We start from the raw sequence: 27,619 nt of genomic DNA on the forward strand, positions 1-27,619 counted from the left end.
ATCATGGAAATAGTGTTTCGTCGGTGTGGCCGTTCTTCCTCCGCCCCATTGAAACACCGGTTGGCTTTCTTTAAATGTCTTCTGTGGCACTGTACCCTCTGGCTGACCTGGTGGTGGCTAGCCAGCCTCCCCAATGATGAGCACTTGTGCTTGATGTTGATTTAAAAAGATGTACTGCTCACATACTGAGATTGAAGAGTGAAGGGTGAAGGGTGACCAGTTCTTGTGAGCCATTGGTGCCCATGCAAAGTCATGAGAGCTGGAGAAGGTGCCCAGCACACTTTAGTCTGTGTCATTGGAGGGAGAGCCCATATGAGACCATAGATCCATTGGACCAACCCACCCCAAGTATGGTACCTGCCACTAAGTAAGTACTTAATAAATGCTTGGCAAATTGGGTAGAAAGAAAAGTCATTTATTCTTTTTTTTCCCTTTTTTTTTTTGGATGGGGGGAAGGGAGGGCAATTGGGGTTAAGTGACTTTCCCAAGGTCACACAGCCAGTAAGTGTGTCGAGTGTCTGAGGTTGGATTTGAACTCAGGTCCTCCTGACTCCAGGGCCGGTGCTCTACTCACTGTGCCACCCAGCTGCCCTGAGTCATTTATTCTTACTCCATGTGTGAATCTTCCTCCATTGCTATGGATCACCAGCTTTCCCTGAATAGGTATTTTCATAAGCTACTTTTGCCAACCCCCTTCCCCCCGCCCATATCATTCTCTGGTGGCCCAGTTCTGTTTGCCAGTACATTAGGGAATAAATGAATGAATGAATGAAAAGACATTTATTAAATACTCTCTGTGCCAAGTACTATGCTGAGTGCTGGGGACACAAGTACCTAAGGACCATCCCCGCCCTCAAGGATCTTGTATTCCAGTGGAAGACAAAAACACACAAAAAAGAGGGGTCGGGGAGAGGGAGGGGAGAAGGGACCTGCATCAGAACATGATTTTGAAGCTCCAGAAGGTCAGAAACAGAATTGGGAGGAGAATAAAGGCAGGCAGGGTTGGACCCTTCCCAAAATGGAGGCTCTTGGAAGATCTCACCAACAGGACCAGTGGGGTGGATATTAAGTGGTGAGTGGGAGGGTGCTCCACGTACGGAGGGGCCTCCTTGATTAGACAGCAGGAGAGGCATGATTTTGGAGTCCAGAAAGCCGGGAACTGGGCCAGGAGAGGAGCCGAAAGGGACTTTAGAGATCATTTGTCACACAGAAAGTTGATTTCAAGGGTATCGTGTCTGTCAAGAGAAGGCGATTAATAGATACTTGTTGATTGTTGATTTTGAAAATGAATCAACTTAACACTCCTCTAGAAGCCCTAATTTTAGAAAATACTGTTATTCTGTTACCTGCGAAAAAGATCCAGCTTAGCTCTTGCAAGTTTTTAGCAATTGAAGTCTTCCGAGATAGGTTGAATTACTGTTTGAGAATTGTACCAGTTTGTTATAATAGACTAACTTATTACCAAGAAACAAACTCCTTGTCACATTTGGTCCATTGCTATAAACATTTCTAAGAAGTTAGTCATTGTTGAGATTTCTAAAACCTGCTTGGAAGAATGTTCCTGAATCCAGAAGGAGGAAGCCTTTACCTTTTTGCCATTTATGAATGCGTTTGGAGACTTGCCTTTTGTGTCTGTGACATGGTGACACTGACCATCATTTTCCAGACTTTGCCAGCCGCCATGATCTCCCTTCTTTCCTTCACACCATCTTACTTTTTTTAGATAGTTTTGCTGTCTTGCTCCTTTTATTTCAGATACCTATTTAGATTTTAAAGTGATTTTTATAGATTTTGTAGAATGCAGCTAGCAGAATCCAAAGACTTGGAGCAGTCTTAGCCAGGTCCTAGGCCTAGTTGGCACTGATGTCCTCAAGTAGAGGAGGGGATGCAGTTGAGAAGCAGGGCCTTGGAAACTTTGAGGGCCTCATTATTTTATTTTTTTTTTAGTTCTTGTTTTTAAATTTATTTTTTATTTTTAGTTTACAACACTCAGTTCCACAAGTTTTGGGGTTCCAGATTTTTTCCCCCTCCCCACCAAGATGGCATGTAATCTGATATAGGTGCTACATATGCCTTTGCGTTTACTTATTTACACAATAGTCAAGTTGTAGAGAAGAGTTACAACCAATGGAATGAATCTGGAGAAAGAAGAAACAAAACCAAAAAAGAGAGAACAAATAGTTTGCCTCCATCTGCATTCAGACTCTGTAATTCTTTCTCTGGATGTGAATGGCTTTTTCCCTCATGAGTCTTTTGAAGTTGTCTTAGAACCTTGTATTGCTGAGCAGAGCCAAATCCATCGATGGGGGCCTCCATTAAGTGACAAAGGTGGCTAGATCTGGGCTTTTTTTTTTTTTTGGAGGGGGAAAGGCAGGGCAATTGGGGTTAAGTGACTTGCCCAAGGTAAGTATGTCAGGTGTCTGAGGCCGGATTTGAACTCAGTTCATCCTAACTTCAGGGCCGGTGCTCTACTCACTGTGCCACCCAGCTGCCCCTAGATCTGGGCTTCTTAAGCTTTTTGCACTCTCAGACCCCTTCAATGCTTCTTAAACTGTGGGTCTCGACCCCACGGGGCCAACATTCTGTAATTTGGGATTTGAGAACAATCTTTGAATTCCTCCCTGACTACATCAGCTGGTATTTGGGGTGACAGACCTCCAAATGCTGAGTTTTAGCTACTGTCTGGGTATCTGGGTTGTGGGATAGGCTTTTCCATCTTTTTTTTTAGCCTCTCTGACACTCACCCAAACCCCTGTTGCCATTTCTTAGAGTTATAAGATTTAAAGGGAAAAAGACACTCAGGGCTGGCCATGTAGTTAGAAGATTTAGAGCTGGGAAAGATGTCTGCCCCACCTCCCCATTTTACAGATGAGGAAACTAAGGCCAGAGACTAAGTGACTTGACTGAGTCACACAAATAAGTATACATAGCAATCAGGATTTGAACCCAGGTCTTTTGCCTTCAGATCCAGAGCTTTTTCTTCTACACCATATGCTACACAGAAATAACCATAATTGAATTTAGAGTGTCCTCTGAGAGGGCTTGGCAGTTTAGGGATGGGGGATGGGGTGGCAGCAGTGTGTTCTTCTAGGTGGGGATGGGGGTACCTCAGCCAACTATTGAAAAAGAGGAAGTATTTTAAGAAGCTATGGTTATGACAGCTAAATGCAGCAATTTCTCTTCTAATAGTTACTTATTTAAAGATTTTAAGAACAGTTTTAAGTGATTTTATGTCTCACTGTTAGACCTTGGGCCCTTAGGGCCCATGTGACTACCTGGATTCTGCTGTTGGGTTCTCTCTCAGGTTCCATGTAGTGTTCAAATGCAGTCAGTATGATGAGGGCCCAGCTTAGGGCCTCCCTGGGGCTATCGGGTGGTGTGGGGTGTCCTCTATGCAGCAGCAGGGAGTAGGGAGGTGTGGTGGGAGCAGCCCCTCATGTGTGGCCCTGCTAATCACCAGGCTGGCAGTCAGGGCGGTGATGGTTTGTGCCCCTCAGAGTACGTGTACAAGGACAGCTCCCAGGACCTTAGCAGAGTGAGTGCCCACAAGGGCAGTCCCAGATCCTGGCAACATGGCCTGAGACCATTTGGCCTGATGCCAGTTGGGCCAATAGGAGAAACCTTGCATTAAAACTTAACAAAGTGAACAAAAAGAAATCTTTTCTTTCTTCCAAGTACATCTGGGATCACTTAGTCATGACCTTCTCCCTTTAATGACTAGAGGATTGGTGGACAATCCATCTCAAAGCAGCCCAATGGAGGCCTGCCTTCTGGCCCCTGGAGTCGCCTTGCCTGGATGTAGATGTGCCCTTCGAAAAGGCCAGAAAACAGTGTGACCTTTAAGGATGTAAACAGTCTTTAATCTTGTGGATATTGTTCATTTGTCCAGGCAACTGTAGAATGTAGCAAGTCCTCTTCCCAGACTTGCAGATCCCAACCCATCCAGGCCTTTTCATCCTGTTCAGTTCCCATCCTTGCCCTTATCACCCAACTGCCTTAGAGGAAGCGTGATGTTCTGGACTGGGAAAGCGTGGTTGGACGGTGTTCAATTCTGGGCTCCATATTTGGGGAGGATCATGGAGCTGGAGAGAGGCCAGAGGAGGGCAGGAGGCTTAGCAAAGGGTCTCAGGATGTTGCCATGGTAGGATCGAAGGACCTGAGCCTGTTCACCCAGGAGAGCAGAAGAGTTTGGGGCTGTCGCCTGAAGGAGGGCTTGGCCTTGTGCTTGGCTGTCAGACTGGGAGCAATGGCTGGAATTCAATTCAAATATTAAGTAGCTGCTTGGTGCCAGGCCCCTGGCTGGGTGCTGGGGATACAGACCTTGCCTTCAGAGAGCTTTCTTCCTACCAGGGGTAACAGCTTGTATCCAATTAAGTAAACACAGAATCTCTCCATATGTAGGTAATATAGTCATTTGCGGGGAGGGCTAGGCCAGGGATCTGGAGAGGCCTCTCCTAGGACCTGGCCCTAGAGCTGAGAAGCTGAGATGCTGGGGACTCCTGCAGGTAGAAATAAGGTGGGAGTGCATTCCGTGTCTAGGCCAGCCAGCTGGAGTGAAGAGATCTGTCTGGAATGATAGCCTGGAGCCAAACCAAGGACTTTATGTTCTATCCCAGAGGCCACAGGCAGCTTCTGAAATGTTAGTCTGCTCAGTAGCTCACTGGCAAGAGCTTTTGTGAAGCACTTGCTGTTGGGCCTGGGCTGCTCTTGGGCAGGATGGGAGCATGGCCAGACTCGGAAGAGGAGCTTGGAGGCTGTTGGGAGAGGCCAAGCACTGTGAGGTTGGCAGTGAGTGGCTCTCCAGGGGTTGAGGTGCTTTGGTGGGAGAATCAGTGAGACAGAACAACAGGAGAGTGATGAGTCTGGGATGACTCCTCGCTGGGACCTGGGATGACTGGAAGGGTGGGGGCAGAGGGGGCATTAAGAGGAGGCCTGGATGGGTCTTAGGACAGGGGATCAGATTGTGGAGACCCCACCTGCCCTTGTTGCCCCTCAGGGGAGCCTTGGACTTTTTTCTTCTCCACCCTGCCCCCTTTGCTCCATTATCACCTGGTTCCCACCTAGTGCAGGACACACCTGCTGTCAGCTGGATGCTGACTGCCACATCCCTCCTGGGATGCTGAAGGCATCCTAGAACCTTGTACCCTTCTAAAGTACCCCTGGACCACCTGCCCTAAAGAGCTGACTTGTTACTAGGATAATAGCATGGGTGCTATTAGGTAAATTCAGAAGTACTCTGAAATCATCCTGATGTAATTTGGGCGGGGAGGTGAGGGAGAGCACTAATGGGGCGGGAGCAGTGGCAGGAGGAGCCATGGGAAGCAGGAGAGGCCTCCTGCAGGATCTGGCTCTAGAGCGGAGCCCCAAAGGGAGCTGGGCCTTCCAGAAGGTTACGGGCCCTGTTGCTGTAGGCCAAGTGGATGGTGGTGGGGCCTGTGTCCTGGCTGGTGTGGAGATCTGCCAGGCCCTGGGAGACAGCCGCATAAGGAGAAATGATGGGTGCTGTTAGAGAAAGTTGGAAAGAAAAGGAACTTTTTTCCTTGTCTTTGGAATTGGGAGAGGAATGTTTCGTGGAATAGTATGTATTTATTTATCTTCCCATTATAGCAAGTGAAATATGTCATTTGATCATGAAAATATGTAAAATTATAAAAATATAAGGAATTAAAAGCAATATCTCAATGCAAATTCTTTTTTTTTTATAGTTGTCAAGTGGGAACCCAGTCTATGAAAAATTCTATCGACAGGTAAGATTTTTCTGTTTCTTTTTTTTTGTTTTCAGAGACGCTGCCGTACAGCTTGCCAGCGGTGCCCAGCCAGTTTTCTTCCTCCTATTCAATTCTGGGCCCTTTTGTTGTCCATATGCAGCGTTTGGGGCCAGCTTTTTTGGCCGGCTTCTCATCGGCCAGACAGTGGGCAGTGGTTGTTTGCCTGTTATTTCCTTTGTGGAGAGCCAGATCTCTTTTAAAAAATGTATCTACGTACACAAAGTACAAGAGATAGAATATTGCATACAGCTTGCTTTCTAAAGACAGAATCTGAAGTTTGTCACATTCAGAGCCCTCCTGCCTGTCTTTGTTTCCTCTTGAACTTCCTTCTCTTTTCTTTTGTTCATTTCAAACATGCTTCAATGACAATCTTTTCTTTCTTTTTTTGCCAACACTATTGCTAGTTCCCCTTATTCTTAGAAATCCTTACGCTTCCCCCCCCCAAGAGAAAAAAAAAGCCTTCGTAACAGATATGCATAGCCCTGCAAACCCAACGTCGGCCTCATTGTACAGGAGGCCATTGCTCCTCTGTTGGGAGGCAGATAGCAAATGGCACGATCCATGACTTGTGATTGGTCACTGGGCAGAATTGAGAAATCTTTGCAAGTTGTCTTTGTTTACAGTGTGATTGTCCTCAGTTATCGTGCCCTCTCTCCCTTTGTTCCACTTGGTTTTTGTGTGTTTGTTTGTTTAGGCGCTTAGGGTTAAGAGACTTGCCCAGTGTCTGAGGCCATTTGAACTCAGGTCCTCCTGACTACAGGGCCAGCACTCTCTCTGCTGCTCTCCCTTCACTCTGCAGCAGTCCATGTACATCCCCCTTCAGTGAAAGCATCCCTTTGGTCATTTTGTCATGGCACAGTAATATTCCATATTCACATATCATAATTTGATCAGCCATTCCAATTGATGAACCACGCTCTTTGTGTCCGTTGGATTTCAGGCAAGATGCCAAAATACAAAAAAACAGCCAGATGCCATAACTTGACACAGCTGATGTCTTTGTAAGAAGTATGTGAAAGTCGGATTTTTGTGGATCGAGTTATATTTTTCTTAAAGTCAGTCCTGTCTGGGAGCTACATGGTATCATGGGAGCCTCAAAGCCAGGAAGTCCTGGGTTTGAGCCCAAGCTCTGACAGACGCTGGCAGCACTCTGAGACCTGAGCTGCAGAGTGTGTGGCAGCCTGCATTGAGAGAGGGAGTTTGTTCACCTGGGAATGCCCTATACCAGTGAAATCACAGGTCTACTTCTTATCCCTGTCTAGATTCTTACTTGTCTGAAACCTTCAGAATAAGTCCTTCTGGATCACCAAGTTTTCTGGGTCCCTTGAAAAGAAAGACACCATTCTTCCAAACTCCCCTCTTACTCTGTAGGGCCCACCCTGCTTCTATTCTCCAGGTTTGCAGCCTTGGTGTCATCCTTGATGCCTCACTCTCAGAGATGCAGAGTCAAGATAGCAGAGTGAGAACTAACAGTTCTGCCTTAGCTCTTTCTCATCCTCCCCTACAATGACAAGAGTCCCAGGTCTAGTTCTGATTGGCCAAAGCTAAAGAAAAAGTGACGGTGAGTTATTTTTCCAGCCTTGGGCAGCTTAGGAAGACAGCTGTCTCTGGACACTAGGATGGGGGGGCTGGCCAGGAATGGCACAGCAGCTGCAGGGGTGTGGTAGCCATGGCAGGGAGCAGCCATGGCCCAGCATCCAAGAATGGCCAGGGGACTGAAGAGGGGTGGAAAGAGATCCCAGGGGACCGCTGTCCTAGTGCTGGGCACAGGTGTGGCTACCATGTGACAGCTCTGTCTCCAACTCCAGGTCACAGTTGCATGGTGGAGAGGAGAGGTCATGGTTGAGGTGGAAAGGGACTGGGGCCCTACCTGTGTAAGGAGCAAGGAACAAGTTCAGGACTGTACTTTGTGGCTCTGAGCCCTGGAATACCATGGGGACTGTTCTAACCTTTATCCCAGTGCATCAGCCTGCAGTGGAATAAACTAGGGCAGGAGACCCCAACCAAGGCCAGAGCCAGCAGTTCAGTGGCTGTGAACCTGCACATCTTCCCAGAGGGCCACAGAAACCCAACCACACACAAGAGAAGACTCCAAACTGGGTCCAGAATTTTCAGGCCTGGAGAGCAGTGAGCAGAATGTCATTTTTCCAGATCATACTACTGTGGAAGCACCAAAAACTTAAAAGGCCCCAGACTGAGCTGTGAAAGCAGAAGCTCAGGACAGTCATCCCTCCTCCCCTCTTAGTGAGCAGAGCTCAACTCTAAGAAAAGGTTCAAAGTCAGAAATAGGCTAGAAAAATGAGCAAGGAAGCAAACAAACGAACAAAAAAGAAACTGCCAGTAAAGAGCTGTTGTGGTAATGGGGAAGCAAGCTCAAGACACAAAACACAGAAGAAAATAATGACCTGGAAGCATTTATAAGCAAAAAACCTCATAGAAAAATGCACATTGAACACACACCCAACAAGAATTCCCAGAAGAGCTAAAGAAAATGATTTTTTAAAAGAATAAAAAATTTTTTTAAATCAGATAAGAGCAGTAGAGGATGAGTTGGGGAAAAAAATAAGAGCAATACAAGAAAATTATGAGAAGAGAATTAAGCTTTGCAAAAGAGGTATAAAAACCTATCAAAGAAAATAGCTCCTTAAAAATTAGAACTGACTAAATGAAAGCTAATGACTCCATTGGTCATTGAGTCATTAGAGGCATCAAGAAATAATAAAACAAAGTCAAAAGACTAAACAATTAGAAGAAAGTATAAACTATCTCACTGGAAGAACATCTGACCTGAAAAATAGATTGAGGAGAGATAATTTAAGAATCGATGGATTGACTGAAGGCAGTGAACAAAAAAAGAGCTTCAACATCGTGTTTCAAGATACTATTAAGGAAAATGGCCCAAGTATCTCAGCAGCACTGGGCAAAGTAGAAATCGAAAGAATCCACTGGCCAGCTCCTGAAAGAAATCCCCAGGGAAAAACTTCCAAGAATATTATAGCCAAAATATAGAACTCCCAGATCAAGGAAAAAATAATTGCAAGCAGCCAGAAAGAAACCATTCAGGTACTGGGGAGCCATAGTCAGGATTGCACAAGATTTATCAGCTCCACTGTAAAGGAGCAGAGGCTTGAGAAATCCCCAGGGAAAAACTTCCAAGAATATTATAGCCAAAATATAGAACTCCCAGATCAAGGAAAAAATAATTGCAAGCAGCCAGAAAGAAACCATTCAGGTACTGGGGAGCCATAGTCAGGATTGCACAAGATTTATCAGCTCCACTGTAAAGGAGCAGAGGCTTGAGATAAGAAGTTCTGGGAAGCGAAAGAGCTAGGATTACAACCAAGAATAACCTATCCATGGGCAGCTAGGTGGCTCAGTAGATAGAGCACTGACCTGGGAGTCAGGAGGATCCGAGTTCAAATTCGGCCTCAGTCACTTTCTAGCTGTGTGACCCCGGGCAAATCCCTTAACCACGATTGCCTCCAAAAAAAGAAGAGATAAAAGAATAACCTGCCCAGGATAACAATATAATCCTACGGGGGAGAGGGGGTTGTGTGAGCTGGGGGAAGGTGAGGGAGCTGAGGGGGGAGGAGCTGGACATTTGTATGGTGGAGGGGAAGCTGTCTTACCCAGCAGGAAGGTAGGGGGAAGAAGAGGCGTACATGGATCAGAAGCAAAACCATTTCGTGAGGAGAGGATAGGATAAAAAAGAGAGGAGGATGGTGGGAAATGCATGCTAAGTGGTCCTAATTGTGAAGGGAATGAGATGAGCCCCTTGTTCTCCTTCGCCTCCTGTAGCCATTTAGCTGTGGTGTTCTTATTCCTGCACGATTGGCATCCCTCCCCTTTTCTCTGCTCCCAAAACCATTCCCCTTCTCCCATGTGTCATGTACCCAAGGCTTCTTACCATCCTGGTTTCCTCCTCCTTCTCGATGGCCTCCAGCTTATCACCAGCCTTCTAAACCTGGGGCATCTGGCACTGAGCACAGCCCTCCACAGTTCTTCCCGACTGGGCCAGAGGTCCTCGTTCCCTCTTTCCTGGCCTGTTCCAGTCTGGCTTTTATTCAATCTCCCTGCCTTGAGCCTCTTCCCCTCCTACCTGTCAGGGTAGTTTTCTTTATGAACAATATGACCCTGTGTCTTCCCCTTCTCAGTTGTGTTCCCCATTACCTCTAGGAATACACATAAATGCCTCTGGTGGGCATAAACCTTTCATGTGCCCTGACCCTTCCTCCCTTTTCACTCCTCTTGTGTATTACTTCCCTCCACCCATTCCATTGTCCAGTCACACTGATCTGCTTGTTTCTCCATTCAGGATGTGCCATCTCCTGTCTCTATCCAAGGTACCCCCAGTGCACTTCCTTCTTACCCTCGGAGTCCCTGATTTTTTCATGACTCGGCTCCAGCACCAACTTTTACAGGAAGTCTTTTGTGACTCCCTCACTTCTCCTTCCCCAGCTGCTGGTGCCTTTCCTCCCCAAACTACCTTGCATTCATTTTCTTTATGTAATGCCCATGCTTATAGGTGTACATGTACATGCTGTTCCCCTACTAGAGTATCAGCTCCTTGAGGTCCTGTGACTGCTTCCCTGCTCTCTTGTTTCCCTGTGCCCAGCACATTGCCTGCACCTAGTTAGTGCTTCCTCGGTATTTTCTGATTGATTCTGGGCTTTAATAGAGTTGGAGATGCAGATCTGGACGTTCACTTAATGTAGGTCTTCCCAAGAGGCTGTGCCTGGTGGTGGTGGGTCTCTACCTCCCTCTGCCACGTGCCTCTGAGGGCCGGTTCCCACACCGAGTGTCTCTGTGCTGTCATGGGGCTCTTCCTGACTACATCTCCTCTGTCCTCTCTCCTGCTGTCTAAGGGCTTGTTGTGTGCTGTGCTGGGACCTCACTACTGTAGCTGGGGAGCGCCATGCCTCTGCTGCTTGTCTCTTGTGTCTCCTGCAGCGTTTCCCACGCTCCTTGCTTTTCATGTGAAAGCTTGGCCTTGTCTCCACGTCCATGGCCACTCAGCATTTTCCTTTTTGTGCAGCGAGCCAGCTACAGGGTTCTGTGTACTGACTGCACTCTCCAGTCTTTGGCTCTTCCCAGTCGTGTTTTGTTTGTGGCTGGATGGCGAAGGATTTTGCTGCCAATTTTTAAAAGAAACCTCCCTCTAGCCCCCGGCCAGCTTCTTCTAGGTAAGAAAACATTCTGAAAGCCAAAGGTTCTGATAGGCCGACTTGTGGGTTTCTCCTACCAGAGGCTGAAATCCTATTTGTGGTGACAAGCCATCTCTTCTTGCAGAGTAAAGAATGAGTTGTAACCATACATCTAAAAATCTGCTTGGGCCTTCCCTCAGTTATGTCCTTCATGCTGTTTCTTGAGCATCGGTCCTTTTTGGAAATTGGTGCAGCAGCTTCCTTCTGTCCATATGGCATTGCTTTCTCATCTGGGTCCCTTGCAATGTGAATGCCTTGGAGGCCGTGGTTCCACAGGACTTTGCCACTAGGGGCCCACGGAATCAGTCTAGTCTCTTCTCCATGTGACGGCCCTCATTCTTTTAGTTTTCCTTCTGTGGGATCATTAGGGCAGTTGCCTGCGAGCAACAAATATTGTGTGGAAGACACCATTCCCCCCTCTGGGGATTGATATAGTCTCTGTACCATCATTTGCAAAGAGAAGACTCCAGAGAATCCATCCCAAGGGACTCTGCCTACCATTTGGACCTCCTGGAAGATGTCTTCCATGACAGTGGTGAGCACCGTTAGTGGCTTGGTTGATGTTAATAATCAGGGGCTCAATGGACAGAGCTTTCTCTTTGTCAAGGCATCTCATATGATCTTAGCGCATGCATGAGAAACTCCTTTGTTTGGGAGCTTTTAAGGCACTGTTTTGCTCTATTGAGCCAAAGCGTTTTTTTAATAACCAATTGATAGGCTTTGGGATCTTGTGTTCCCCGCATCATTCATCCAGTTGTGTAACAGTGAAACTGGTCTGCTGCCACTATGATGCTCTTTCCTCCTTCTGCCCTCCCCACATCCCTGAGCCTTGTCTTTGCCATCCCTAAACTTCTCCCATATGTCATGGTCTCCTGCTCATCAACGTCCTTCTGAAACAGGGCCATCCAAGACTGAGCATAGTCCTTCCTGACCAGGACAGAGGACAGTGGGGCCATCGCCCTCTCCTTGCTTCATGCAGCTTGGGACAAGCGTTAGCTTTTCTGGTTTCCATGTCCCACTGCTGTCTCCCATTGAGCTTGCAGTCCATGAAGACCCCTGGATCTTTTTCAGAACAGTTTGCTATCTAAAACTAGATCTCCCCCATCTTATATTTGTGAAGTTCATACTGTGGTCACGGGATCATGGGATCCTGGCTCTAGAGCTGGAAGAGAGGTCAGGTGAATGCTCAAGGCTTCATAAGTAGGAAATATCAGAGCCAGAATTTGAACTCGGGTCCTTTACTCTAGAGCCAACGGTCTTTCTGTTGCACTATGCTGCCTATTTTTTTGTACCCAAGTGCATGATATTACACTTATCCTTACTGAATTTTGTTTTCTTACATTCAGCTCCATGCTCTGGCCTGTCAGAATCCTTTTGGGGCCTGACTGTCACCCTCTTTGTTAGCTGTTCCTTTCAGCTTTGTGGCACCTGTGCCTTTGTCAAAATGACATCTCCTTGGGCCACTCCACCAGGGACCTCCTGCCGAACTGATGTTAAACCTTGGACAACTTTGCTTTCAGAGTCAGGCTCTCCACCTTGTTCTGAATCCATCAGATGAGGTTAGCGTCCAGTCTCTTATCTCTCCATCTCCTCCATGGGAACATATCCAGACAGTTTATCCAAACCTCTGCTGAAATCCAGGCAAACCAGATCTGCAGCATTCTCCTCATGTACTAATTTAGTAATCTGGTCCAAAAAGGAAATGAGGTTAGGCTAGCATGACCTGTCTTTGACTAAACCGTGTAAGGTCTTGGTCGTCGCTGTCACCCTATGTCCATAAATCTCCAGTCATCTCTTATTGGTCTGTTGTAAGCTCGCTGGCCTTTGTTTTTCAGTCTCTGCTCGCTTCCTTTTTTTTTTTAATTTACCCTTCTTCTGGTCTTATGGTGCCTCTCCTATTTTCTGTGGTCCTTCAGATGTCACTCATAGTTCATCCATCCCATCTATAAACACCTATATAGTCGTCACTGTGTACCAGGCATTGTGCTACGTGCTTTACAGTTATTATCTCATTGGAATGTCACAACATCCCTGAGGTTATGATCCCCATTTTACAGGTGAGGGAAGTGAGGTAAACAGAGGTGAAGGGACTTACCCAGGGTCACACAGCTAGTCAGAGTGTGAGGGCAGACTTGAACTTGGGTCTTCCTGACTTTAGGTCCACACTGTACATTTTTCCACCATCCGTACCAGGAAGTAGCCTGGGACCAAACACTATATATTATCCCAAATACTGTCCGATGCCCTCTCTCCTTTGTTCAGTTTTGGGTCCACTTCATGGTGCATTAGCGGTAGGTGTTCTGGTGCGCCAGCATAAGTGACTGACCACCCAGCTGCGTATCATCCTCCAGACAGCAGGATTTTCTCATTCTTTTAGTTTTCCTTCTGTGGGATCATTAGGGCAGTTGCCTGCGAGCAACAAATATTGTGTGGAAGACACCGTTCCCCCCTCTGGGGATTGATATAGTCTCTGTACCATCATTTGCAAAGAGAAGACTCCAGAGAATCCATCCCAAGGGACTCTGCCTATCATTTGGACCTCCTGGAAGATGTCTTCCATGACAGTGGTGAGCACCGTTAGTGGCTTGGTTGATGTTAATAATCAGGGGCTCAATGGACAGAGCTTTCTCTTTGTCAAGGCATCTCATATGATTTTAGCGCATGCATGAGAAACTCCTTTGTTTGGGAGCTTTTAAGGCACTGTTTTGCTCTATTGAGCCAAAGCGTTTTTTTAATAACCAATTGATAGGCTTTGGGATCTTGTGTTCCCTGCATCATTCATCCAGTTGTGTAACAGTGAAACTGGTCTGCTGCTGCTCATCATCTATGTAAACCTCTGTGTTTCCTTCTCTGACCTTCGTGGAGGGTGCCCTTGATATGTTTGTCTATCGCTACCATCAGGATGTAATGAAGACTAGAACGTAGGCCTGTGGGGCATCACCATGTTCACCTGATGGCTCTTGGTTAGTCATAGAATCACATTCCTCTGTTAATGCTGTGGGGGATTGTTCTCCATGGTTGTGGTGCCCGTTGTGTGTTCAGCAGTCCTATGGTCTCGTCCTTCTGGTGTGCTGGAGCTGCTTTGTGGAGCACTTTGTCCCCCAGGGTACTGGAGTTTATCCTCTGGACCACCCCTACCACCACTAAGCTGTAGGTATATTCTCCCAAGTGATGGGGAGATTTACTCATCTTCATGTAAGTGTCCCTCGAGGGGATGTCGGCTGGAGGACAAGGAACGTGGCTCATTTTGTCTTTGGCCCCCAGTACCCGGCACAGGGGTGTGGATAGGGGTGCCTGGGAATGTTTTTGTTGAATTGAACTGTAACAGAAACGTGGACAGATGGGTCCCTTTTTGCATTTTGTTGTGTTGCTGCCAGTCTCCATGGAGGCCCAATCTTCTGGGTCTCACACCAAAGCATCCGAAGGCTCCTTGTTGTTTGTCTTGAGTTTTGATGTTTTGCAAAGTGAAAGTGTACATATTCTGATCTAAAGGTCATAGGATCATAGGCTGAGAGCTAGAAGGGACCCCACAAGTTACAGATGAGGAAATTGAGGCCCAGAGCAGTTAAGCTACTTGCTGAAGGCCACTCCCACCGTAGAGTCATTAGTGACTGCCCTGGACAGTTGTGCTGTTCAGCCATTTTGGAATCCACCTCCCTGCCCACATCTCTCCTCTGATGTATGTGCCATGGCCTGCCACGTGTTCGGCTGAAATGAAATCTAGGTTAACTGTACCCGCAACATTTCCTAGATCTACCAGACTGGTAGCTATCAAAAAAGGAAATGATGTATTAGTCTGACGTGGGCTTCTCTGTGTTTCTGTCTTTCTCTTCCCCTTAATTTTTTTTTTTTTTGTTATGAACTTGACAGTCATCAATGAATGAGAACTTTTCCACATCCAAAGAAGGCTGGAAGAATATTGCACAACTGCGAATGTCCCTTGCACAGCTTTTTCTAGAGGCCACTCTTCCTCTCTCTTTCTCTCTCTTCCTCTCTCTTTCTCTCTCTTCCTCTCTCTTTCTCTTCGTGATGCCTTTGGTTTCTCAATCCCACAGTAATTTCCCGATATTTTCCGCCCCCACCCAAGCCTTCCTCATCACAGACTACAATACTTGCTGACAGTGATGGTGTCCAGTGTCTTAGGCAACATCCCACTCCCCCTGGCAGGACCATGAGGCTTCTTTGTGGCCCCTGCTTCCTATTCTCTTCTTCTTTCTTTAAATTAAGTTTTATTACAGCCCCCCACCTCCCAGTCCCTTGGCATCAAACCCTCCTTTGTGAGAGAGAAAACACAAGTAGTCCTGTGATGGCGCCTGTGGGAGCCAAAAGGAGGGCAAGGCGCGTCTCCTTCTCCTCTGCCATCCTGCCCGGGAGGGCCTGAGGCTGACTACCTCTAGTCACTTCTTCCTGTTCAAGGTATTCCCTTAATCTGGGCTCCGGAATTTTGTTGGAAGTCGTAGGTCACTCTTGCTGTTCTAGAGTATAGTCTCTTTGCCTTCATTTTGGTCTTTTGAACATCGAGATGACGTTTGCCCTTGTCCAGCCCTGCAGGACATCTCCTGACCTTCCTAACCTTCCCTAGGTCATGTGGCGGCCCAGCAGTTGTGTCTCCCTGTGTTTCCTGACCTAGGTTCATTTGGGCCTGGCGACTTGAACCTGGCCAGTGTAGCCAGGGCTTCTCTTTTCTCTCTCTGTACTTACCTTAATAATAACAACGGGGAAGAGGATGATAACAACACTTAGTTCCTACGGTAAGGTATACAGACTGACTATGAGGGCTCATTGGAGCCTCACTTCTGTGTGTGGCAGAGACTAGAGGTTATAATCCGTGGTTGGCAAATGAGAGAACTAGGATCTCAGAGACTTCAAGTGACTTTCCTAGGGTCACCAAGCTGTTAAGTGAGTGTCAGAGGCAGGATCTGAATCCAGGTTTTCTTGACCTCCAGGCAAACACTCTGTCCCATCACAGGGCCTCGGCTCCTTCCCATTAGCTCCCTCTGTTCTCCTTTGAATGCAGACTTGTTTCCTTGGCTGACCATAGAAGGGAGGAGTGGGCAGTAAGGGGAGGCTATCTGTCCTCTGGAGCGTTGGTGTGTGCCCCTCACGCTGGTCTCACAGGCCTGAGCCATGTTTCTGAATTCACCGCCCGTGACCTGCTCTGTGTGAGACTTTCTGAAATTGATCCATCTGTGTCTTTAGATGGCTTCTTTTACTTATCAGAATTTTCTCTTTTTCCATCTCAAGGATTTTATTTTTGGAGTTTCCTTATCCTTCTCAGGCCTTACTGCCCTGCAGAATTTGAGTCCCAGGGATGTTGTCCTTTTTCTGAACCCTTTGAAATGTGATCTCCTGAAAGCTCGGATGTTCGTCTTTTCTCTTTCACCGATTCTAGGACAGAGTGGTTCTTCCCAACAAGGTTCCTATTGTGTTTACTTCATCAGTCAGTTCTTCCCTGTTGGTGACCTTCAGGTCTGGACTCTTGATCTCTTGTAGATTCCTCCACCTTCTGGGGAAGGAAATGAACACTAACCTTGATTCCCTCAGGTGTCCTGCTTAGGCAGGAGAGAAAGCGAGTGACTAGGGGAGCAGGTGGTGAGGGAGTGAGTGTGCCCCAGCAGTCACCCTGGTAACTGAGCCTTCCAGCCCTCCTCTTCCACACCTTGGCACCAGCCTTGGGATTGGTGATTTCCAGCAACTTCTTCATCCTCTCTATTCCTATGACAATAAGACTTCTGTCTCTCCTTCTGCTGCTCTTCACCCAAATGTCCTTCTCCAGTCCTGTCCCACCCACTCATTGCTTCACAAGAGTAATAGATTTTCTTAATTATATGCCCTCTCCTACCCCCACCATTCCCCTACCTCGTTTTCTTTCTGGTTCCTTTTGAGTAAGTCCTTATTCTAGTCATGAGTTCCAGTGTTACCTACAAGGTCAGCATTGCCTCTGTGGCTGAATTTCCTTATAAGCACCAACTTGAAGGATTATCAACTAGCAATTCTTTTATTTTTGCATAATTCAGCTACCAGATTTCTGGCCCAAAGAACTGGATTGCAATCCCTACCCTTATCTTTATTAGCTTTATGACCTTGGCCAAGTCACTTGAAAATAACTCCCCAATGAAGAATGCTTTAGTATGAGCTGTAAGTATAAAAGAAAGTCTACTTTTATAGAGGTGGGAATTCTGACTCAGGTTGTGACCTGATCAAGGTAACACAGCCTCATTTTTCTCATCCATAAAACAGGACAACAGCTCTGCTTTCTGGCTCACAGTGTTATTGGAAGGCAAGGGCCTCTAGTTGTACAGTTCTGAGGAAATACCCACCTAGTCCTAGAGCCATCTCTTAGGACCACCCTTGGGGCCACTTGATAAACAGCATTTTCTTGATCTAGAGAAAGAATTCTCTTCAGGTATACAGTCGAGTCCAATGGCAACCTCATTGTTTTCTGTTGGGTTGCTTCCTTTGATGGTGACTCTGGGGGCCTGGCCAGGGAGATAGAGACAGGGCACTAGTATTCTTGGGCTCAGCATCCAAGGTTGTGTTACAGATGTTGTGCTTATCAGATTTGTGGAGCACACGGAGCTGAGGAGAGCTAATGTAGTAGCCGACAGGATCCCCAGACATCTTGATGGCTTAGCATGATGGACTGACTCTAGGATGAAATTTAATAGGGATAAACATCATCACATACTTGGGTTAAAATAAGTATAAGATGGGGGTGGGGAAGGGCAGGGAATACATATCAAGTGCCTCTTCTGTGCCAGGAACTGTGCTCAGTGCTGTTTACAGATATGATCTCACCACAGCCCTGGGAGGCATGTGCTATTATTATCCCCATTTGACAGTTGAGGAAACTGAGGCAAACAAGTTGTGACTTACCCAGGGTCACACAGCTAGGAAATCCCTGAGGCTGGATGTGAGCTCAAGTCTTCCTGACAGGCCCAGCTCTTTAGCCATTGTACCACCAGCCACCTCTTAGGGAGGCTTAGAAGAACAATTCTGTGAGAAGAGTGGGTGAGTTTTTAGTTGTTTGTGAGCTCCTTGTGAGCCAGCATTGTGCAGCAGGGCAGCCAGCAGTTCCGTTTCCCCCAAAGCCTCGTGCCCATGCTGAGGTCGGCGATGGTCTTGCTGCCCTTTCCCTGACTCAGCCACCTCCCGAGGCCTGTGTCTTGTTCCGGGCAGAGACAAGGCAGAACCTGTTCACAAGAGCATGATGTTAGTGGTGAGAGGACTGGAGACCAGGTGATGGGAGGCTGGCTGGAGAAGATGAGAGGGGAGGATGAGCCATGTGACCATCACCTTCAAAGCTTTGAAGACGTCCCCGTCTTCCATGGGGCTTCTGGAGCAGAGCTATGGCATTGTGGGGAGATCACAGACAGACCCATTAATCTCTCTGAGCCTCACTTTTCCCATCTGTCAGATAATGGGGTGGAGCCTGGTGACCCATTTTGGCTCCTCCAAATGTAAATCCTAAGCTACTTTCCTTCTCTGGTCCCTCAGTTTCCCTCTCTGTCAATGGCAGCTGCTCCCCGCTTCCCACCTGTATCCACAGGTGCCTGGGAAGGAATGTGCTTTGTGCCCCAACTTAAGGCCCACACAGAGCCCTTGTCCCAGCTTGCTATATAAGCTGTTCACATTTGTTTGTCTCCTTTCAGGTGGACTCAAACAATGTTGGAAGGGTGCTGGCGTCTGATGCTGCAGCTTTTCTGAAAAAATCGGGTCTTCCAGACTTGATCCTTGGAAAGGTAGGACAACTTGGCCAGTTATTAGACTTCTGTCCCTGTCCGTTTGGCAGGGTGGCTCTCAATCCTTTGGAATGTAATGGAGCCTGCCTTGGTCACCTGGACAGCAGAGCTGAGGCTTAGACCCGAGTGCTGTGTAGCAGGGACACCTGGTGGGGCTGGTTCCCATCCCAAGCCAGCGGCTTTTCAGGCTTTGAAATCCAGCTCACAGCCTGGCTGCCAGCCAGCTTTTTTTGGTGTGCTCACACTGTTCGTGGAATGTGTTCCCCACTTGTGTCTTTGGAATTTCTGGGCCCCTCCCCCCAAGCCGATCATGACCTTCCCTCCTCCTCCAGCTTCTTACTCTGCATATACTCTTCACATATTATTGGGGTGCTTCCACATCCCACCTCTAAACTGGGAGCTTGGTGAAACCAAGAGCGTTGGGTCAGTGAAGGATGGTGTCTCCCTCAGGGTGAGGCTCAGCAGGACTATAATGAATGTTAGATTAATTTGCGCATCAGCTATTTCTTTTTTAATTTTTTATTTATTTCATTAACTCTTTCTCATTTACATGTAAAAAAAAATTTAACATTCATTTTTTAAAATTTTGGGTTCCAAATTCCCTTTATCCCTGCCAGCTCTCCCCCACCCCTAGAGAAGTCAAGCAATATGATATTGATTATACATATGAAGTCATGCAAAGCATACTTCTGTATTAGGCATATTGCAAAAGAAGACACACACCAAAAAGCAAGAAACAGAAGGAAAGTGAAAGAAGTCTGCTTCAGTCTGCATGCAGAGTTCATCAGTTCTCTCCTTAGAGGAGGACAGCATTTTTCATGTCTTGGATCATTGTCTTGATCAGAGCAGCCAAGTCATTCACACTTGGCGATCATTGTTGTTACTGTCTACAGTGTTCTCCTGGTTCTGCTCATTTCACTCAGCATCAGTTCATATAAGTCTTCTCAGGTTTTTCCGAAGTCATCCTGTTGGTCATTTCTTATAGCACAGTAGTATTCCATCACAGTCAGAGACCACAGCTCATTCAGCCATTTCCCAATTGATGGGCATCCCCTCAACTTCCAGTTCTTTGCCACCACAAAAAGAGCCAGCAGCCATTTCTTATGCACATATCACATACATGCCCCCAGTTCTTGTGATCACGTGTAAGTGATTCAGTTGAATGAGCATTCATCACCTGATTTGGCACAGGACTGTGTAGGCATGAGGAAAGGACCGAGGGTGCTGCTCTCAGAGAGCTCTAAGTCTGGTAGGCATCAGTGGTAAACACACAACACATGAAATAATCTATGAAAGGACCTCGTGGAGCTCTGAAGTGTCGACTTCAGGGAGCAGAGAGGAGATTGCTGCTCCTTTTCTAATGGATTTTGTTCCCTGTTCTCATAGTTGGAAGATGAGAAGAAAACCTAGTGAATGGGGCCTAGTCTGCGGGAACTTGGGTCAGTGGGAAGGCTGCTCCCATTGGGTGTGAGCTCTCCAGGGTGCTGGGAGGTCCCCAACAGCAGGAATACAAGTGAGCTGAGTAGATGAAAACACGGCAGTTAACAGGAAAACACTGAAACCTTCCTAATAAAAATTGAAGTCCATTAGCTAGAAGAGATTTGGGGGTTTTCAGGTCTCACTGCCCCAGAGCACCTGGGATGGACAGACAGACCTAATGAGGGGAAGCGTGTCTGCAGCATTTGAGGGATGACATGCACTGTTTGTTTTTTTTTTGTTTTTTAATTCAGATCTGGGACTTGGCAGATACAGATGGCAAAGGTATCCTGAACAAGCAGGTAAGATGTTTTCTGAAACTTTAGAGAACCACATTTATGCCAGAGCTCAGACTGTCCTTTGTTTTGTGGTTAAGTCCTCAGCTACCTGTCAACTGAATTCATTTTAATAAGTAGTAAACACCTAAACACCAATCACCAAGGTCCATGGCGTATTGAATGGAAGGGGCCTGGGTTCAAGCCCTACCACAGATGGATGCTGGCTGTGTGCTCCTGTGTGCCTCAGCCTCTCAGGGCCCCATACAACTCTCTGAGATGCTAAGTTAGAGGTGAATTGTTGAGGGAAGGTGGTTTCTGTACTGGGAGTTTCCTAAACAGATGAAGTCACCAATGGTAGGGGCTGGGCATTCAAAGAAAGAACAGACTCTCTGCCCTCATGCAGCATCCATCCATTGGAAAGCTATCATGTGTGCACAGAGAAATAAATATCAAGTCATTTCGGGAAGGAGAGAGGTGACAACTGAGCCACCCTTGGAAGGAAGCCAGGGCATCTCTGGGCAGAGGTGAGCAGGGCACTGATCATATCTCAGACAAAGGGGACAGATGTATGCAAAGGCCTGGAGGTGGGACCTGGAACATTGGCTGTGGAGATCAGCCATCAGGCCAGTCGGCCTGCGAAGGGAGACATAGAGGAGACATAGGAAATAAAACTGAAAAAGTAACCAGAGTCTTTCTAACAGGTATTTCTTGTAAAAAGAAAACTCTTGAAATGAAAACGTTTCCCAACATTAAACACTGGAGCTGACAATTCTCCTGAATTTCACTTGCCCATGGATTTATCTAACTGTCCTCCAGGTTCCGGGCGCTTTCCCAGGGGCTGGGCATCCCAAAGCACGTGGACAGCCTCTGCCCTCCCTGCTCCTGTGGGGAAGAGAGCAGAGTCCTGGGAGTGGGTTCCCATGGAGTGCTGGTGGTTGGAACTTCTTCTGTCTTTGGGCACCTTCACAGCAGGACCTAAAGTAGGAGATCACAGACACGTAGATCTGTGCATGTCCATGTATGCACCCATGCCTGTAGGAATCTGTATGTATCTTGTTGATTCATGTGGTGTTTTATGAGCCCACCTCTGATGGAATTTATTGGATTTGAGCTCTGGTCTCTCAAAAGGACAAGGGAACAAGGGAGCAGTCATTCATGTGCACTAAGTGCCATACAAATAATGGTCTCCTTTGATTCTCAGGACCAAACTATGAAGTAGCTGCTGTTACTATCTCCGTTTTACAGCTGAGGAAACTGAAGCAAACAAGGTTAAGTGACTTACCCAGGGTCACACAGCTAGGAAGTGTCTGAGGCCAAATCTGAATACAGGTCTTCTTGTCCCCAGGCCCATCTCTATCCCCTGAACCCCCTGGAGTGCTTCACTTACTCAGACCTGTAACTTTTCCTGGTTTTCTAGCTTAGAGGGTAAAACTCACTCCAGACAGGCCAGAATAGCTCTAACGCTGGGAGCAGTGGTCTGAACATTGGTCTGATTGGGTGCCCTGAGTGTCTGAGGACGCCTGGTGGCACGGCCCAGGTTTGCCGTTTGCTCTGAGCTGCTCTCTCTGATGGTCCCCAGGTCAGTTGCTGTAGGGTGGAATGCACTTCCCCCACCCCCCATTTCTGTCCCCTGGCAGTCCCAACTCTCCTAATTCTGTCCTCTTCCCTCTCTTAATTATTTGTCCTGTCTTTAGCTTGTTTGTACAGCTTTATTTGCTTGTTATCTCCTCCATTAGATTGTGAGGGCAGGGACCATCTTTTGCCTTTTTTTGTATCCTAAGTGTTTTGCACAGTTCCTGACACATAGTAGGTGCTTAATAAGTGTTTATGGACTGCTTATTGACTAAGTGTCAGAGATAGGATTTGAACTTGTGTCTTTTGACTCCAGACCCCACAGTGCTTTCCCTTGACCCCAGCTGCTGCCAGGCTTAACCAGTCTGCACCGCTCCCATGCCAACTGCAGTTCAAAGGCTGACCATCAGGGAGAAGGGAAAGAGGGATCAGCAAACAAACATCCAGAATTCTTCCTTCCTGCCAGCCGGCCAGCTAGTGGCCAAGGAGCTGTCAGATGGGAGAGGGTGGAACTCCAGCCCCCCAGGCAGAAGTCACAGGGAGGTAGTTTGGGATGAGAGTAAGGCAGGGCTGCCCCCAGGTAGTGGGTCCCTGCCACTGTGACTGAGGCTTGCTCTGGCCCAAGAGGACCCAAGGCCCTTGCAGTCCTGAGACTCTGTGATGAGGGGCTTGGAGCACTGGGTTGTGGGCAGAGTGGGTGTGGACTCCAATCCCCTGTAGTTTGGTTATTTACTTAGCCATATTTCAGATCTTGATCAGGTCTGTTTTCTGAAAGGGAGTATCTGTACTCAATGCTAACGATTTACATGATTTAATTAAAGCTGTTGGAAAGGCTCAGCATGGTTCAGGTGCTGTGGGGCTGGCACTGGCTCCCATCACTATAGCGCTAAAACTTCTTGTTCTAGCAGTCCTGTGAAGTAAGGCCACGTTCCCCTCACGGGGACCTGCTGGGCTGGAAAGAAAGACTCCATACCTGATGACATCACACATGGAAACCCCACCTGTGCTTAGGATTCTGCTATCAGGTTAGGCAGGGAAAATGTGTCCCTGTGAGAGGGAAGGTTCAGTTTGATGCCCTGCCAAGCAGATCCCTGGTTTTGTGCCCATTTTCCCCATGAATGTGTCCTCTCTGTCCAGCCCTCCATGGAGGGAAGGCCAGGAGGACAACGTTCCCTGATCAAAGATGAACATGTCTCAGCATCAGGGTGTGACTTGGCTCTTCTCAACCATAAGGTGTGGAGCTAGGATTAGGGCCGGTGGGCTCAGGGTCTGGCCCTGGCCAACAGACACTTGGTAATTGTGTGGCTGTGTGTGAGTCACTTTATTCCTGGATCCTTAGTTTCCTAATTTGTCAGTGAGGATGTTAATCCTTATACTGCCCATCTCATACCAGCCCTATCAGGGCATGTAATTGTGGGAGGTGGGGGTAGGGTGGGGATGGACATGACTTTTATTCACTAGCTTAAGTCATGTGTCGGTCAACCATCTCTGACCATGTGTGGTGAAAGCTCTCCCCAGCATGGTGTTAGAGTGGGCAGATGTCCAGCTCTTGGCACCATCATGTGAAGCAGACACAGTTAATTCCTACTATCTCTGACCTCAGAGGACTGTTGAGACCTCTGCCAGAGGTGGGCAGCTCCCTCTTTCCCAGGCTCCTTTGGGACAGCTCCTGGGGTCAGGAAGGCTTTCTTGATGCCGAGCTGACAATGCTGCCTGGCTCCTTCCTCTCATTGGCTGGCTTGGCTGGCGGCAAGCTTTGTGGCAGGGCTCGTTGTAGCAAGCCCAGGCTCATTAAGGTGAAGCTCCAATAAGCCCTTGGCAGATGAGCAGTTGGTGACCAGATATGGATGAGAAGGTGGGCAGTGAAATGCCTGTCTTGTTTTCACTTTTGCCTGTGCCCTGTGTATGTCTAATCATAGCTCACACTTCTTTGTTGTCAGAGTGTTCTCTTCATCAGTGCAGTGGGTGGTGCCAGGTAGTACTAGCCCCCTTTACAGATGATAAAACTGAAGCTCTGAGGGGTCATTCAGTTAAAGGCTTTAGAGCCTGAAGGACCTTGTGTATCACCCAGCCTTGCCCCTGTGTTTTACGGGCAAAAAACCGGGGTTGGGGCAACTAGGTGTTGTGGTGGCTGGGGCACAGGTCAGGAGGACCTGAGTTCAAATCCAGACTTAGACACTTACTAGCTGTGACCCTGGGCAAGTCACTTAACCCTAACTGCGTCCAAAACATACAAAAAACCGGGAACCAGAGAGTAATTTGTCCTGTTTCACAAAAGTACAATGAAGAGTTGGGTTGAAGCCCTGATCCTCTGGCCCAAGATTTTAGTAGTTTAGTTAGTCGTATTTAGCCACATCTCTCCTGCTCTTCCTGTACCCCGTGGCCGCAGATGAGTTTGTGTCCCTGGGTCCTCAAAGAACTGGAATCAGTGCTGGCTGGGTACTCTCGGGAAGCGAGGACAGAAGGGGCTGCAGGAGAGGTCACATCTGGATTGGTTCAAGTCTCACCTTGGACACACACTAGCTTGGAGACTCTGTGTCCTCTCACTGTGCTCTTGGCAACTCTCTAAGGCTGTATGGGCTGCCCTGCCTTGGTGGAGAGAACTCACTCATCTGGGGGTTCCCAGAATTGACGAAGCATGAGTTGGCCATCCATCATGGATCAGGAGTTTGCTGTATGCCAAGTTAAGCACCAGATAGGAGAGTTCACACCTGTCCTTGTGAACCAGTTTGTGTGTCAGTTAATTAGGGATAACTGGCATTGGTGTATCACACCAATCACAATCACAAACACCATCACCTTTGATCTTCACAACCACCTGGGAAGGAGGTGCTACTATCACCCCCATTTTACAGATGAGAAAACAGAGGCTGACAAAGGCTAGTGACTTGCCCAGGCTCACTCAGTTTAGTAAGTGTGTAAGGCGAGATTTGAATTCAGATCTTCCTGGCTCTGTGTTCAGTCTCTATCCAGTGTGCCACTCAGCTGCCTAACAACACCTTCAGGGTGATCTCTGTTTAACTTTTGCTTCTGAATAGCCTGAAGGCCAGGTTTGTAGGGGTTCTTCCTCATTGGAAGGGCAAGTTCTCAGGAGCATCACTGTAGAACAAGAAGGCAGCTCTGCCAGCCCAGTTCCTCCTGTCAAGTCCTGCTCCCCCATTTAAGGGATGAGGGAATGCCAGAGGCTGCCAGGTCTGACACCTGTGGAGAGGTACATTCGGAGGAGGTAGCTCTTTTCTCTCTGCAGGGCTGGGTGGTCATGGGCAGCCCCCTACTCTTCACTGTCTCATTGGGACAATGACACATATCTGCCTATGCTGGGATGGTGCTAGATTGTATGTCAGCCGCGAGTTCTTGTTAGCAGATTATGCCCTCTGACCTTGCTGGTTCTGGACAGGAGCGTGGGGAGGACCCTGGATTGGGAGGGAAGTGGAGGACCAGAGTTCCAGTCCTGACTCTCTCATTTGGATTAGCCCTGTGTGATGCTGAGAAATGATCCTCATGATAGCATTAGTATTACAGTCTCCCATTTGATCACAGCAACCTGGGGTGATGGGTACTCCAGGTAGGAAAGCAGGGCCTTGTCCCAGACCCACACAGCAGCATGTGTAGGAACGGCAAGTTGTCTGAAGGTCCTTCCTCACCCTGCTGCCTCTCCAGAACATCCCAAGCTTTGTGCTCCCACACTGCTCTTCTGATATTCAATGTAATAAAGGTTGGCAAAGACTCTGCTGGTGCTGTCCTGGGGCCTGAGGAGGCTGAGCATCCATCCCTGCCCTCAGGGAGCTTCAGGACCGATGATTTTAACTGAGGGTACTTTAGTTTGCCTACACTGTAACTTGAAATTATTGGATCATTAGTGAGGATGAATTAAGTATTTCTTTTAATGGAACCATCAGATGAATGAATTACTTATCCCTTGCCCAAGGACACCCCAGGACACCACAGGGACCCAGAAACTCTGGGCAAACAGTGACTAAGCAGTCTTGTGTTGGGCTCAGTATTTAATCTTAACCTTTTTTTCTCCTCAGGAGTTCTTTGTTGCTTTGAGACTCGTGGCCTGTGCACAAAATGGACTGGATGTTTCCCTAAGTAGCCTTCACTTGGCCGTCCCTCCACCTCGATTTGTAAGAAAAGTCATTTAAAATCTGTGTGCTTAGTGAAGCTGTGAATGTGGTGAAGCTGTATCCCCTCTAGCACATTCTGGGCTAGTTATTCCCAAGGCTTGTGGGCTAGAACAGGAGCCTACTATGTGTTTTGCAGAGTGAGAATGTGAGTTGGGAGACCAGGAAAGGGGGAGAGTCTTTCAGGGCCTGAGGACATTCACTGTGGGTAAAAATGCTAGTCTGCAAAGTCATTTTCAAGTATGGCCACTTCGATGGTATGTGTGTACATGTGCGTGTGTGTGTGCGCGCGCGCATCTGTGTGCATGTGCCTGTGTGTGTGCATGTGTCCTGTGCGGCTGTGTGCATGTGTGCTCATGTGTGTGTATACATGTGCATACATGTGTGTGTGTACACGTGCGTGTGCGCGCGCGCGCGCGTGTGTGTGTGTGTGTGTGTGTTCCAGTGCTCTGGTTGATAACCCTTCCCTGCTTGAGGGAAGCCTAGGCACTTTCGGGCTCTGTCTTCTTGGCCTGTAGCCTGGGTCAGGCTCTGGACTGACTGCATGCTTACCATCTCAGGACCACCCTTGAAAAGGGTAGGAGCCCAGGAAGGGAGAGAGACGGGATGATGCATCCTGAGGCCACAGTTTCCTAGCAAGACTGCCTGTTCACAGCCAGTCAGCAGTAGTTGTTGGAAGGGTTAACATGACCATGTCAGTTAACATGACCTTGGCCTTGTCATGGTAAAGGCTAAGGGCCTGTCCACTCCTGCTGTTATTGCTAGAATGTGGTTGTATTGAACACTACTTGAAGTAAACCAGTCATGAGCTGGGGCTGGAAAATCTTTTTGTATCTAGAGATTTATTATCTGTAGATTTTCGCATCAGTTTTAGTGGTATTTAGCCTGCATTTCCGCAGTGGTTGAGGGCAGTAGATATCACCCTGGCAAAGTATTGCACTAGAATTTTTAAATCAGTAGAATGAGCTCTGAGGGCTTGATTTTTTCATTATTATTTAGCTAAGCCTACAATTTACAACAAAGTACTCTGCATTCACATCTGCAGAAATGAAAAGGAGTAATTCAGGGAATGTTTCAGATTTTGAATGTTTTGACTTGACTACAAATACCCTTCTCACTCCCCCCGCCCCCAAACATGAGGACGTGCAAACAGATAAACATCATGACTCTTTTCTGTTTAGCGTGATTCAAGCAGCCCATTGCTACTCAGTGGACCAGCATCAACAGAGCTCCCGTGGGCTGTCAAAGTAAGTGTCTTTGGGACCCTGTCAAGGTGGGGGAGTGTCCCAGGTCCTAGGGGTCATTCTCACAGCACCTACAGCGAGCCTTTGGCTTCCAAAGGACAAGAAGCTTGGTTTTGTATTTGGCTAATGAACCCCTGGGGCTTTCTGGGTCCAGTATTAAATGTCCAGCTGCTCTATTTGAGCTGTCCTGGTAACTGAACCCCTGGGTTCA

At 47.6% G+C, this 27,619-nt stretch overlaps 1 protein-coding gene across 5 annotated transcripts in view; it reads left to right on the forward strand.

The window, feature by feature from the left end:
* EPS15 (epidermal growth factor receptor pathway substrate 15) overlaps positions 1–27,619 on the forward strand; it is a 125,658-nt gene that overhangs the window by 26,307 nt on the left and 71,732 nt on the right. For all 5 annotated transcript variants that reach the window (XM_036755986.1, XM_036755982.1, XM_036755984.1 and 2 more), the window contains exons 2-6: positions 5,706–5,747; positions 18,625–18,714; positions 20,445–20,492; positions 26,072–26,167; positions 27,346–27,411. In XM_036755986.1, the coding sequence (XP_036611881.1) occupies positions 5,706–5,747; positions 18,625–18,714; positions 20,445–20,492; positions 26,072–26,167; positions 27,346–27,411 (342 nt within the window). The remainder of the gene's footprint in view (positions 1–5,705; positions 5,748–18,624; positions 18,715–20,444; positions 20,493–26,071; positions 26,168–27,345; positions 27,412–27,619) is intronic.

Source organism: Trichosurus vulpecula, chromosome 4 (assembly GCF_011100635.1).
Source record: "Trichosurus vulpecula isolate mTriVul1 chromosome 4, mTriVul1.pri, whole genome shotgun sequence".
Classification (NCBI taxonomy): domain Eukaryota; kingdom Metazoa; phylum Chordata; class Mammalia; order Diprotodontia; family Phalangeridae; genus Trichosurus; species Trichosurus vulpecula.